Source organism: Littorina saxatilis, linkage group LG1 (assembly GCF_037325665.1).
Source record: "Littorina saxatilis isolate snail1 linkage group LG1, US_GU_Lsax_2.0, whole genome shotgun sequence".
Classification (NCBI taxonomy): Eukaryota; Metazoa; Mollusca; class Gastropoda; order Littorinimorpha; family Littorinidae; genus Littorina; species Littorina saxatilis.
This window is the reverse complement of record NC_090245.1, coordinates 21,463,920-21,477,945: the sequence shown is the minus strand read 5'-3', so window position 1 is coordinate 21,477,945 and position 14,026 is coordinate 21,463,920. Positions and strand designations below refer to the sequence as shown.

The following is a 14,026-nucleotide window of genomic DNA, read 5'->3' as shown; positions in this document are numbered from 1 at the left end:
TTCTTTTAGAATGACTACGATTATTATCTCCTCACGCGACATGAACAAGTCGTGCTGATGCGACTTCGCACTGGGCATAACCGCCGTAATGCACCCATGTCCCAAAAGATGAAGCTGGTCCCCTCCCCTACGTGCAGCTGTGGACTAGAGGACCAGACCACCGAACACATCCTCCAGCGATGCACCATCCTTGAGAGTCTGAGAAAAAACGTGTGGCAGTCTCCCTCCACTGCAAGCTGTACGGAGGAAAGAAAGACCTAAAGAAGACGGCATCATTCGTCTCGCTGTCCGGGCTGGCAGTGTAACTATAGTGTGATCGACAAGAAGAAGAAAAAGAATAACTCTCACCTTCAAATTTGCAAACAGTGTCCACAGGAATCCCTATTGCTCTGAGCTTTTCGGCAACGTCCTCCACGGTCCATTGTTGCCACTGTTCCTGGCAGGGCTGGCTGGCCAGGATTTCGTCTCCGTTTTGAAAGGGGAGAGGGGATTCATCTTCTGCAAACATGTCCACGTCATTGCTCAGCTCACCTTCTGGTGCCTGTGGCTCCTGACGGGCGCGCTTCTTTGATCGTGATGCCATCGTCTAGTTGTGTCACTGCCACAAAATGGATTAAGTTGTCAGGGACAGGATGAAGGAGGAGAAGAGGAGAGAAGAGAAGCAGGAAGAAACAGGTGAAGGGGGGAGGGGAGGGAAGGAGGACACTGACACTGTATAACCCATTAATGCAAACCAAAACTATCCAGACGCAAGTCAAGTGATAACAAACCTCAACTTCCTCATAGGATATTAACGCTAGCCACTCATGATGCTATAAGTGGGTTGAACGGCCTGCTGGCAGCTTGCTTAAACCTGGATTATGCACTACAGTGGTACCTGCGATGTGTGGCCCCTCTGATGAGAGGACAGCTCCCTTAAAAGGACACATTTTGAGGTCCCTGTGTCTATTATCTCTACCAAGACAGGCCACCTGCAATGTAGGGACACCTTTTGGTGGTCCCTAGGGTGTCCTTTCATCACAGGTACCACTGCTCTTCATTCTTTGTTGATGACAGCTGTAAATATGTGGCTGATTGAAGCAGTAGCCTACAATACACCTTCTTTCGTACTATCAACTAACCACAGTCACACTGGACTTACAAACTGGAAGGTGTAACATTCAAACCTGTCGCATGTGCAGCTGGTCAAAGTCTGAACCTGTGGTACTGCATAAGGCAAAAAAGAAGGGATCAGCTAAATTGTAAGTACGTTTCGTGAAAATGATTACACAAAATGATTACATGTACCAGCAAGACTCGAGAACATATTATATTGTAAATGTCATAACATGTATAACAAAAAATTAATAAAAAAATTGTTTTTATTTAAATGTCATAACATGTACAACAGCCCTGCTGTGTAGAAAGTGCTTGATTAACCCAGGAGAGAGACATACAATTATGTTTTTTCACCCTCTCTCTCTCGATCTCTGTAAAGCCAGGGCTGACATTTTTCTGTAAAACATGATAAAGTACACTCATTCCCTGGCTCCCGTTTCAGATGACACCTCAGTACAGATCTGAGATGCACACAGTCTTCCCTTACTCAGTACAATTGTCAGGCTATCTTAATTAACTTCTCATCAACTGCGCATTTAGCAATTTAAGACATTTTCTTTTTAGAATTCAATTCACTTCGCTGTCCACATATATGTACTCACCCAGCCCGCTCCAAAGACTCACTGAAAAGAATGAATTTAATGAGAAAGATGCTTTTCCTAATGCTCCCTTACACTGTTATCCTTGGCACAAAGGGTCAAAAATCCCCAAAATAAGGCCTTAAAAAAAAAGCCCTTATTTTCAAAAATAAGGCCTTATTTTCGATATGGCCTTAGGAAAAAAAGGCCTCAAGAAAAATAAGCCCTTATTTTTTTAAGGCCTTATGTAAATAAGGCCTTACTTTTCTGCGCATCACTACTGCTCACCCTAATAGCAACACACAATAACTTAATGACACATATAGACGACAACACAGTTACACACATACACTCATACGCACGCGCACACTCACGAACGCACATATGCGTGTGAGCGCGGAAAAAAAGATAATAAATGGAACAAGAAAAAACATTTCCAAACGATAAACATTATGACACTGGTTGAAATTGGTTGTCACACCTGGACTCTCCTGTACACCTGTACCTACCCTAACGCATTTGCAAACACACACACACACACACACACACACAAACGTAGACACAAAGACACACAGATACGTAAAGACATTACAACACACAAACGCACACATATACACACACACACACACACACACAGACAGACACACACACACGCAGACACACACACACACTCTCTCTCTCTCATTCTTTCTCTCTTTCTATCTTTCTCTCTCTGTCCGTCAGTTCGTTTGTCAGTCCGTCTATCTGTCTATCAGTCTGTCTGTTTCTCTCCTCTCTCTCTCTCTAACGCCGCTCTCTCTGTGTACCAGCATACAACTGAGAGGCGCAAAAATAAGGCATTAAAAAAATAAGGCCTTAAAAAAAATAAGGCCTTATTTCCAATATGACCTTAGAAAAATAAGGCCTTATTTTTGGTAAGGCCTTATTCTAAAATAAGGCCTTAAAAAAATAAGCCCTTACAAAAATAAGCCCATAAAAAATAAGCCCATTAAAAAAATAAGCCCTTATTTCCTGAAATAAGGCCTTATTCATTTAAGGCCTTATTTTTGGGATTTTTGACCCTTTGCGCCAAGGATACACTGTCTGAGTGTCTCCACATTGAATGCTGGAAAGTGCAACGTGGCAGGCTATTTATACTCACATCAGCTTGGAGGCAAGGTCAGCTCGACACATCCATCTCAGCAGTTCCCGGAACAGATCCTTTCCTGAGAAAAACAAAAACAAAACCATTTCTGAGGAAAACAGACCCCTAAAATTCTGTCATGAGAAAAACGGACTGAAACAAAATGACGAGCTACACTGCAAATTGATATTTTGTGTAGCATTTTGTGTTAATATCTTGGGGGAAGGGAAGGGGAAGGGGAGGAGGAGGAGGGGGGGGGGGGGGGGGGGGGGTCAGTAGGCGCATGGAGTCAAAGAGTTTCCTGGAGGAAACTCGTCAAAACTGATATAAAATGAGGTGCTAGAAGAGCGAATAGATATTTGTTCAACTTCTTGTGTCTTATCTTGGGGTGGGTGTTTTGAGCTCTAATGCCCCAATTACTCTTATCACAACCATGCATTGAGTATCAAGCAGTTTACACCAAGTGGGAAAACAGGCTACTGAAATCAAAACTACAGTGGAACCCCCTTTCAAGACCTCCAAAAATTGGAAAAAATCAGATCTTAAAAAGGAGGGAGTCAATTTTACAGACGCTTAGAACAGAAAATGTGAGAAAACAAGGTCTTAAAAAGGAGGGAGTCTTAAAAGGGGGTAATTTTACAGACGCTTAAAACAGAAAGTGTGAGAAAACAGGGTCTTAACGAGGAGGGAGTCTTAAATTGGGGGTCTTAAAAGGGGGGTTCCATTGTAACATGGAAGCTGATCCAATCTGTTTTTTCCAACAGATTTTTGTGAAGACTCCAGCTGCACATAGAGTCTATACCTTGAATAAGACCTGGCTTCCGACACTGTCACTGTGGAGGGATGCAGCAAAGAGTGAGTGCACGGGCTGACAACCGATATCCCTCTTTCTTCTATGCCACTGCCAGTTAATCACAATAATAGGCTTGAGACAGGGACACAGCAAAGAGAGCAAGCACCTGCTATCCTGGTAAAGCCCCTTGAACTTTGTGTAGCTAAGGAGGGCCACAAGAGATGTACATTTCCTGGTATTTCCTGCCTCAGAGTGTAACTTGACCTGTGTATAGTACCATTGAGATTCTGCCAGGGAGGCAAAGGCACAGGCATATGAAGGCAGTTAAATAAATTACATTCTGTAAACATTTTTAACAAAAGCTTTTGATAGTGAAAATGAAGAAGAAATTCAACACACAATGCGTAAATAATGCACACTTGGTAGCTTTTACAATATTTACAAATTCCAGAAAAGGGGTGGAAAGGAAAAGGAAATAAAGAACACTGAAAGAAATATTTTCAAGTCATATTTTCTTCCTTAGTCGATTTTGACTAAATGTTTAACGGTATACATTGTACTGTGATTCGAGATGGAGGCATGTGTGCGTTTGTGTGTAGTGTGTGTGTAGAGTAATTCCCAGATATTACTTCTGGACAGATTTATATGATTAACTTTACACAAAAATTCTTCTGTATGATACCCTCCACATGTTTCTCATTTGTTCGATAAATTTCTTTGATGATCAAAGTCATAAATTTATGTCAGTTTTAAAAAGTTGAGGCAGCACTGTGGCTACAACACTTTTTGTTATCGAATTCACAACAACAACAAAAAGTTAATCTTTGACCCAGTCCCGACAATGTGATTGCATTTCAGCTTGGAAGCTTAATTATTTTGTTAATCAAAATTATGCCGAAATATGAGATTGCAACACCAGACACAAAAACGATTTCCATGTATTCTTTGTCATTCCAACCTCAGGACACCCGCCTAGATTGGAACTGATCGAGCCAGAGGATCACAAGCCCAGTGCTTTATCAACTGAGCTACCTGGTCACCATATTCCAAGCGCCTATAGCTGGCCTGAGTGTCCAGTTCAGTTCTAATTTACAGTGGATTCAGCCTAAACAGGCATGAGACCAAGGGTTAGGGTGGATGGTGGTGAGATAGTGAAGGGAGGGGGAATGTTTATAGTGCTGTGTGCAGGGCTGCGAGCAGTGCTGCCAATGTTTAGCTCAGGCACTGGTGCGACGCGCCTTATAGTTCTATGCAGGAAAATGCAGTGGGCTATTCTGGCCATCCGGCAAACTGTCGTCCACATCTCTAAGGCAGACTGATACCAAGAGGTGTAGGTTACACCCGCCTTCAGGCTCAGGCATTTTCAAACACTCGACTCAAGACTGTAAATGAGGGCCAGTCACATGCTAAATACTGAGTCAGCAGCAAGAATAATCCTACATGTATTATTTCTCCTTGGGATTTTCCCAGACTTTATGCCAAATGTAACGTTTTGTTTTATCAATACATGTAATAAATTTATTTAAACTAAACCAAATAAACTAAATTTAAATAATAAACTTTCTATTAACCTACAATTTTGTTTTTTTGATTCTGAATTTTGGAACGTTAGCAGTCTATATATCTGTTAAGTGTTTGTAGCTTTCTGCAAAAGAATGAAGGAGGGGGAAGAGGGTGAGGCAAATACTTATATCTGTAAAGTGAAGCAGAAGTCGGATGGTCGGATGGGCAGTTCCTGCGAAAGTGTTTATAGCCAGAATTTTCCTTTTCATATTCAATTCGCGTTCACAGTGAAAAACTTCTAAGAAGCATAAATTACAGCACTTGCAATTTTTTTTCCCACAATATCTCTTCTGGTCAACTCTATCAAACATCCTAGAATTCACTGTGAAGAAAGACATACATGCATCATCCTCAATATAATTATCATTCACAAGAACAATTCATACTGCAACAATGTTGCTGCATGCTTTCATTTCTCTACCACGTACAGAGTCAAATTCCTTTTTTTCTATTTCAAATTATGGACACAAAAACAATCAACATCTGTGACGTATCAAAGTAAGACACAGGACACGCTACTATTCAATAATAAACCTTGGGTCTTTTGCCCGCGCTGCCATCAGCATTTTAAAAATTATATGATAATTATCTGATCAATATTTTTTGACATGACTAAACACTCAGATCTTTTTTGTTCCTCATGAAATTTAATGTTTCATGCAGTGCAGTCAGGCCGAGAATGCAGTTTTTTTAAAACTGCTACAGACTTGCATGGCACACCGCTTGGTTTTCCGAGGTATTCAGTGACACAGAATGGACTGAATGATACAGTTTAGTAATAATTTTATTGTGGCAAGTTTTTTTCTTTAGCAAACCATTCAAAAGACCAAGTAAAGGGCGGAAAGGAGGGGCCGTCTATGTGACTTGGAGAATACATGGAATTACTTTGTTTTCTAGGTTACTAAGTTATTGAAGTGACTTATAACAAGAAATGAAAAATGTGCGAATATTAAAGGACATAGACAGCCGTTGCTATGGAAATTGGCATAAACAGCGCGCTATATTGGATTTCTAGGAAACGGTTTTACAGCGACATCATACATTAGAAATGCATGATATTTGGCACAATGATACACATGACTTATGTCTACAATCGTATAGAACGATTTTTTGACTAAAGACTATACAGTTGAATTTAAATTATCTTTTGTAATAAGGATTAATAATGAATATATGTGGTTAGAAATTCATTAATCCTTATTACATAATTTAAATTCAACTGTAGTCTATAGTAAAAAAAATAATTCTATATGATTGCAGATATGTCTTGTGTATCATTGTGCCAAGTATCATGCATTTCTGATGTCGTTTCCTAGAAATCCAATATGGCGGCTGTTTCCATAGCAACGGCAGTCTGTGACCATTAATATTCACAATTTTTTCATTTGTTTTTATAAGTCACTTCAATAACAACCCAGAGAACTAGATTATTCCATGTATTCTCCAAGTTTAATTTTACTGCCGCACATTGCCTTAAGTTATACCTTCCAAACACACACACACACTCACATGTACACTAGCTAGCTCACTCATACACACACACACATGTGCACTCACTCATACACACACAAACATTAAAGAACGTACATACACACAAAATTGTGACGAGTATGACTATGAAGAGTGATGAATGTAAAAAGGGTACAAATAATGTCAAATTGAAAGTCTACCAAAGTTTTGCTCACCAAACTTTCAGCATTGCATGGTGGCATTTGGGCCCCAAAAGACAGGTAATCTTCTTGGCAGACAACAGTTATCTGCAGATGATAAACTCTGCTGCACTTGCTGGTGGGGGGTGGAGGATGCATGTGATTATGCTGGATCAGCAGCTGCCATACATTCCTTCTGACAGACACTACAAAAAGACCTGGTCCGTCTACCACAGAGCAGGTACTATATATAGAACACCAAGAGCGTAATAAATGAAAAAGAATACGTACAAGGAGCATGAGACTGAGAGGTAGTACTAGTAGGTACCATGGGCATTCTGATCATCATCGCTCAACGGCTATCGCCAGTTCAGGATAATGGATGCATACTTTTCCCTGTATATATTATCGTTTTTTTCATTGGCTCAGCACACTCATGCAAATATCTAATACTTTAATATTGTTAATGTTCATTTTTTCTTTGTGGAGAAATTTGCAACACGGTAGACGCAACAATTTACTTTAGTGTAACACACACGCTGTCGCTAAACACTAAACAGAACTTACGCCGCCGAACCGAGCTCGCCGCGCACAACTGAAATGTCTGTTCATGCCTGGGAAATACTGTGACCCAAAACATCATCTATTTTGGAGCAGTATGTAAATACGTATCGATTCATCCTGAAGGTCGATTGGCAGTCTGAGTAAAATATTGAGGAAAATGCTGGATTTTGATCATCTGCAGTTCGATTTTCGACTCCCTTGTAGTTTGCTCAGGAGTGATTTCCCTTTGACCACCAGTTAAACCACAGCCACAGGCACAGGCAAGAGAATCCATGCATTCAGTGTTCTCTTCTGTTCGCACTGCCGGGGGGGGGGGGGGGGGGGGGGGGCTTTAAAGAGGGTTCCAATTTTGTGTGTGAGAGAGAGAGAGAGAGAGAGAGAGAGAGAGAGAGAGAGAGAGAGAGAGAGAGAGAGCAAGAACAAGAACAAAATCTTTGGCCGTTAAAATAACAGCAATACGTATCTGCACAGTTATAAATTATAGTCACGCATAAAATTCAACAAATACATTAAGACCCTGATGACATGTCACAGAACCTGATTTATAAGGGTTCGTTTCTTCTCAGTGTAACATGAAGAACACAAATCTGCCGAAGCTGTTCATCACATTATCCAGGGGCGGATCTGGGTTTTGAAAGGGGGGGGTGCAAAGTTCTTTTTTTTTTCTTTTTTGTATCTTATCAGCGAAGGCGCGAAGCGCCGAACTGATGGCGCGAAGCGCCGAGCATGCTAGGGGGGTCATGCTAGGGGGGTCCGGGGGCATGCCCCCCCGGAATTTTTTTTAAAAAAGGAAGCAAAATTGTGCAATCTGGTGCAATCTGAGCGTGTAAAGTGCTATTTTCAGGTGATACATTTTTCTTCTTTTTTTGTTGTTGTTTTTTTGTCCCGCTGGGGGGGGGGGGGGGTGCAATTGCACCCATTGCACCCCCCCCCCAGATCCGCCCCTGTACTTATCCTCATTACTGCCACACTGAGAAATACACAATTAAGTTGTTGTTGCAGCGTCTTAGAGTTCAAGATTTTCAAATACTTTGCTCGAAGGTCCTGATAAAAAAGACATAAAATCAGTACAACATGGTGTTCATCTTCTTTATCAGCTGTACAGAGAGGACAGTTTCTTGTCGTTTGGTTTGGTGCGTACCGAAACTTGTGAGCGTTGAGTTTCGGATACTGCGCGGAAACGAGTAAGAGCAACTCTGTACTTAATATCTTCGATTAATTCAATGTATTTCTCTTTTTCCAAGCATGTTTTGTTACAATTATAAATGTCGAAACGTTCACTGCATTCTAAAAAGGAGAACCATTATTGTAATTCAATCTGACGACGATCTCTTTCCTGCTTTCATGCGGTTGTAAACAGACAGAATTGGTTCTGTTCTGTTCACACACTACTTTCAGTCCACCTAGTACCTGCAAGGGTCAAGTCCCAAGAAATATGTCTCTGTATTCCTATCGTATCACTCTGCTCCTGTTTTGTTTTCTTTCACACACATTTTCCCTTCTTTTCTAACGGGTTTCTGGACAGCAAACTCTAAAACAAATTCTTTTCATCGCAAAAGCGATCTTTGGAATTGACTGACGTAGTCCGGAAGAATTCATGCATCAACTTACGTCACGTATTCGACGTCATCACTTCGCATACCGTATGGTCTCGGTATTTCGTTGGCCTTCATATTTCCTACTTGTAAAATGACCCTCAAAGCTAACTAGTTGAGGTTGTATCAATGCGCCTCGCCAGCAGGTTGTTAATGGCTTTTTTAGCGATCGACAATTAATGAGCGGTAATTTTTAATGAGTTGGGGCATTCTGACCAATCACAGGATCTGTTTCATTAAAACGCCAACTTGATTGAATTACAATTTTTGTTGAAGCTGTGTGTGTTTGTTTTATGTTCAAGAAAAATAGGCAGTGAGTTCCATAGGACCGCAACCGAATAAAGAAGGCTTGATTTGAAAAGGTCAATACGTGGAGTCGGTGTTATGGTCTGTTATAGTTCAAAATAAAATTATCACGAAATGTCTCCAGTGCATACCCTGACATCACTTAAATGCATTATAACACCTTTATTATAAATTAATCTTTTTTGAAATGGTACTACTTGCAAATTTTTACAATCAGATTCTGAAGGAGTGTGATTTTTTAACATAATAAGCTTAACTGCTCTTCTGTGAAGACTAGCTAAAGGTTTCAAAACATTAGCACTTGCACAATCCCATACAGTGGATGCATAATCAATATTTGACAAGATGTGAATGTAAAAAAAGATCTTTCGCGAGTGAAGATTCAAGAAGTGTTTAATTTTTGATAACTGATATATTTTTGGGGAAGCAATCTTACAGATGTAATCAATGTGGTCATTCCATGACAAATTATTATCAATCTTTACACCAAGGACTTTATGGTGGGACACTTCTTCCAATACTTGATCTTTAATATAAAGGGGCGGAATGCTCAATAAGAGATTTTGTCGCTTCTGTCTTGTGGTTATGAGCATAAATTTTGTTTTTGTATCGTTAAGAGACATATGGTTTAACTCTGACCAATTCATTAGTGCATTAATGCTTTCTTGGAGAGTTTTTGATAAATAATCTAAGGAATGGTGACTAGAATGTATAGTAGTGTCATCTGCAAACAACTCGCAGTTATTACGTACGCAAAGTGGTAGATCGTTGACATAAATAGAGAACAATAATGGGCCTAAAACAGATCCTTGTGGGACCCCATATTATTTCAAAGTACTTTCATTTGAATATGATGCATTAGTAAATGTAATTTTTGTTTTCTATTTAAAAGAATGAGGTAGGGGTCTAGGGGCTGCCAAGATACATAGGGGGGGGGGTCTGGGTTCCGGAGCCCCCCCCACCCCCCAACCCCACCCCCAAACCACTAAAACAAAAAATCCTGACTGAGTTGTTTAATTGTCGCATTTTAGATTCAGAGGTAACATAATTACGTGCTATTTCAGATACAGCAAGTCGCATTGAAATCACAAACTGACGACGAAATTGTGGGGAAAAAACAGAAAAGTGTGTGAGACGGGTCCACGATGGCTCAGGGTTAAAATAAATCACAAAATCTGATGTGTCGTTTACACAAGCTAAATAGTAACTTATAAAGATTGTAGAGAGAATCGTGAAGTTCAACGTAAGACAAAGAAGAGGACGCTTATAAACCTAGTTTTAATTTTAAGACCAGTTTTAAAGTGTTAGTAGAAATCCTCCAGGCAGCAGCACTCAGTGAACCGAATACGGCATTGTTAACCCGTTAACTGAATAAAACGAGTCACTAATAAACTAATAAACACACTGACACACACACCGGCACAAACCGTCACACACACTCTGACCACACTCAACCCCCTCCCCCCACTGACACGACCCGTCACGGATACCATACTAGACCGTGAGAAAACTTGGCAGGACCTATACCAAACTTGAATACAGAGAAAAAAAATGGCCAAAATCCCACGGCGCACTACGGTTCGGGCAAACGGGGCTGCCGTGGCCGCCGGGATCATAGTGTCAACCGAGCATGAAAGACTGGAGATCGAGAGAGTCACGGTGTGTGTGAGAGTGTGTGTGTGTGTGTGTGTGTGTGTGCGGCATGGGCGCACGCCTATGTGTGAGTGTGTGTTCAGTCAGTGTGTTTGTGACGGTGTGTGTCAGTGTGTGTGCGTGCGTGCGTGCGTGCGTGCGTGTGTGTGTGTGTGTATATATATATATATATGTGTGTGTGTGTGTGTGTGTGTGTGCGCACGCCGCGATGTGTGTGTGTGTGTATGCGCGCACGCGACGATGTGTGTGTGTGTGTGTGTGTGTGTGTGTTCACTGGTCAGAGTGTGTGTGACGGTTTGTGCCGGTGTGTGTGTCGATCAGTGTGTTTATTATTTTATTAGTGACTCGTTTTATTCAATCAATATGAAGCTTATATAGCGCGTATTCCGTGGGTACAGTTCTAAGCTTCCCAACCGGCACTGACCCCCACTTTAGGCCACCTCCCCCACCCACCTCCTGCTCCCCCCACCCCCCCCGAGCCGCATCCCTCACCACTGACCGTGGCGTAGCAAAACTTGAACTGATAGGCCTATGTCTGGCTTGCTCTGGGCCTACTTGCGTAATAACTCAGCCCTCAAGACTGTCATTTCACCCCACACCGCTGTTCACACAATCACGATTATTGCAAAAAACACGATTTCTTCTTCACGGCTCCTACCACCGCTCGATTCAAGAATCCTCATCTCACCAGGGTTTGCCATAAATATAGTGTTTGCGGATTCTTAACCCCCTGGTACGGCATCTTCAGATCGTCTGAATGCGATTGTCTTTCCCTTCTGAACACCAAGCTTTTCTCTTGTTCTCCTACCTCGGCATGCAATGAAAGGAGCCTGACTCGACTGAATGTGAACTGATTATTTTGATGACATGTTTGAAAACCTGTATCACTATGCATGTCTTTATAATGCATTTTGTGTGTGTCAGTCTGTCTGTCTGTCTGTCTCTTTCTGTCCGTCTGTCTATAAGGCTGTCTCTTTCTGTCTGTGTTTCTGCCTCTTTGTTTGTCGCTGTCTCTCGCACTGCATGAGTGTCTGTCCCTCTCAGCCTCTTTCTCGCGCTCGCATGCACTCACGCACGCACGCACTGACACACACACAAACACACGCACAGACACAAACACACACACACACACACGCGCGCGCGCACACACACACCCACCCCCGCCACACCGTCACACACACACACACAGAGACTCACCCACACACACACACACACATACACAGTGACACACACACACACATAACAACACACACACACGCACCGTACACACACATTCTCCGCTCTTTCTCTCAGTGTTGGCGAATATATATTCCCTCAGTTTAATGATCAGACAGAAATATCAGTACAGACATACACACAGACAGCTCGGCAAATGGTTAGACTGACAGACATGCAGACTAATATTTGTCTTTCTTCAACCGCTTTCGATCCCATGTCTGCCCCAGGCACTTAAATGTCATATTTAATGTAAATAAGTAGAGAAGCAGCGAAACTCAATGGTACCGTGGCCGCATCAAATTGTTTTACTGACATATCGTATCTTTTGGAAATGTCCCCCACATCCAACAACAGGACCATTGTGTGTTGCGATGTACAAAGATTTGATTTAATCGTCCGAAGGAACCTGCGGCCACCCTCCCACAGCAGTGTGAAGTTAAACAGTTTAATGCGAAAGCGAATAAAGTCGCTCATAAAGTCGTCAGGCCCATCGCAGGGGAGTTGCCCCCCTTCCCAGCTTTTCATTGCCTCCCTTTAAACCACTCCCGGAAACTGACAAGGCCTATGGACCAATGCGAAGTACAGAACGGGCCAGTTTCATTTGCATCGGCTCCACAATGGTAATTCTGATCAATGTTATGTCTGCTGAAGAGACACTGAGAGGGCGATATTGAATGTTGTAACTCTGTTTCCAGATCCAGGGCTTTGTACACAAGTGGACATTGTGGCTTAGTGGCTTAGCTCTTGGAAGTGTGCCCCGTTGGAAGCGGTCAGTGGGATTCTGAAAAGGTAGTGCACTTTTTTAAACATTCCAATCTTCTTCGATTGTGTGCAGTAGGAACTAAAAGATTGTTTAATGATACCAATATTTTTAGAACTGCAATGCGGTTAAAAAACAATTGAGTTAAACGTGATTTTTTAAAAGGTATAGACAGAACATTTCGTTTGAAAGACTTTGCGTTCAAGCATTCTTCATAATAGTCGATGCCAACGATTTCTTACTGACGTTGTATCAATGATCTGAGAAAAACAGAAGTCTTACAGAAATTAAGAAATATCGAGAAAAACACACACAAAAAGCAAAAAAGAAAACGTGAGCTCTGTGTCTTTCCAAACCTTATTAGACGAATACATTTTTTTCCCACGATACCAGCCTTGTCGTGAAGGTCATTTTCTAAATCACAATGCATCCATCTAAGCATTTACATTAGATGAGGGCACCTTGAACACATGCCAAAAATCAACAATGTGACTGCTAACTGAAAATAGTGTGATTTGCGGACTATTTCTACGTTACACAACCATTTCGGCGCATATCCTACTTTTCACGGCCTATTATTCCAAGTCACACGGCCGTATTTTGGTGGACATTTTTTTTTTATCTATACATATACAATTTTGCCAGGAAAGACCCTTTTGTCAATCGTGGGATCTTTAACGTGCACACCCCAATGTAGTGTACACGAAGGGACCTCGGTTTTTCGTCTCATCCGAAAGACTAGCAATTGAACCCACCACCTAGGTTAGGAAAGGGGGGAGAAAATTGCTAACGCCCTGACCCAGGGTCGAACTCGCAACCTCTCGCTTCCGAGCGCAAGTGCGTTACCACTCGGCCACCCAGTCCACAGCCGCTAATCTGGAGACCCCCTCAAAAGGCCAGCCAAAAATCCGACTTGTCCGCAAAAGTCGTAATTTTTAATCTTCGTGTGTTAACCTTCATAGAAATCAAGCTTTGGCCTCTCAGCTGTGAAGTGTTGTTTATTGGTTTTTACATCTACTTATTATCACTAGTTCAATGAACAATCAGGGCACTCTGCTAATTACAAATCTGCTTTACTTTTTCTTCTAAACAGATTAGTAAACGAGTCCTCGGAAGTGCCTGTAAA

At 41.7% G+C, this 14,026-nt stretch overlaps 1 protein-coding gene across 5 annotated transcripts in view; it reads right to left on the bottom strand.

Moving 5' to 3' along the window:
- LOC138964666 (deoxynucleoside triphosphate triphosphohydrolase SAMHD1-like) overlaps positions 1-7,563 on the bottom strand; it is a 34,478-nt gene extending 26,915 nt beyond the window's left edge. The window contains exons 1-4 of one of the 5 annotated variants that reach the window (XM_070336683.1): positions 7,372-7,563; positions 6,841-6,912; positions 2,818-2,881; positions 349-598 (exon numbers count right to left, since the gene is read on the bottom strand). In XM_070336683.1, coding sequence (XP_070192784.1) covers positions 349-583 — 235 coding nt within the window. In that variant the 5' untranslated portion in view covers positions 584-598; positions 2,818-2,881; positions 6,841-6,912; positions 7,372-7,563. Of the gene's footprint in view, positions 1-348; positions 599-1,141; positions 1,207-1,700; positions 1,811-2,817; positions 2,882-6,840; positions 6,913-7,371 lie in introns of those variants that run through there. The other 4 variants (XM_070336706.1, XM_070336700.1, XM_070336691.1 and 1 more) reach the window with 4 other exon arrangements.
- Positions 7,564-14,026: the final 6,463 nt, after the last annotated feature.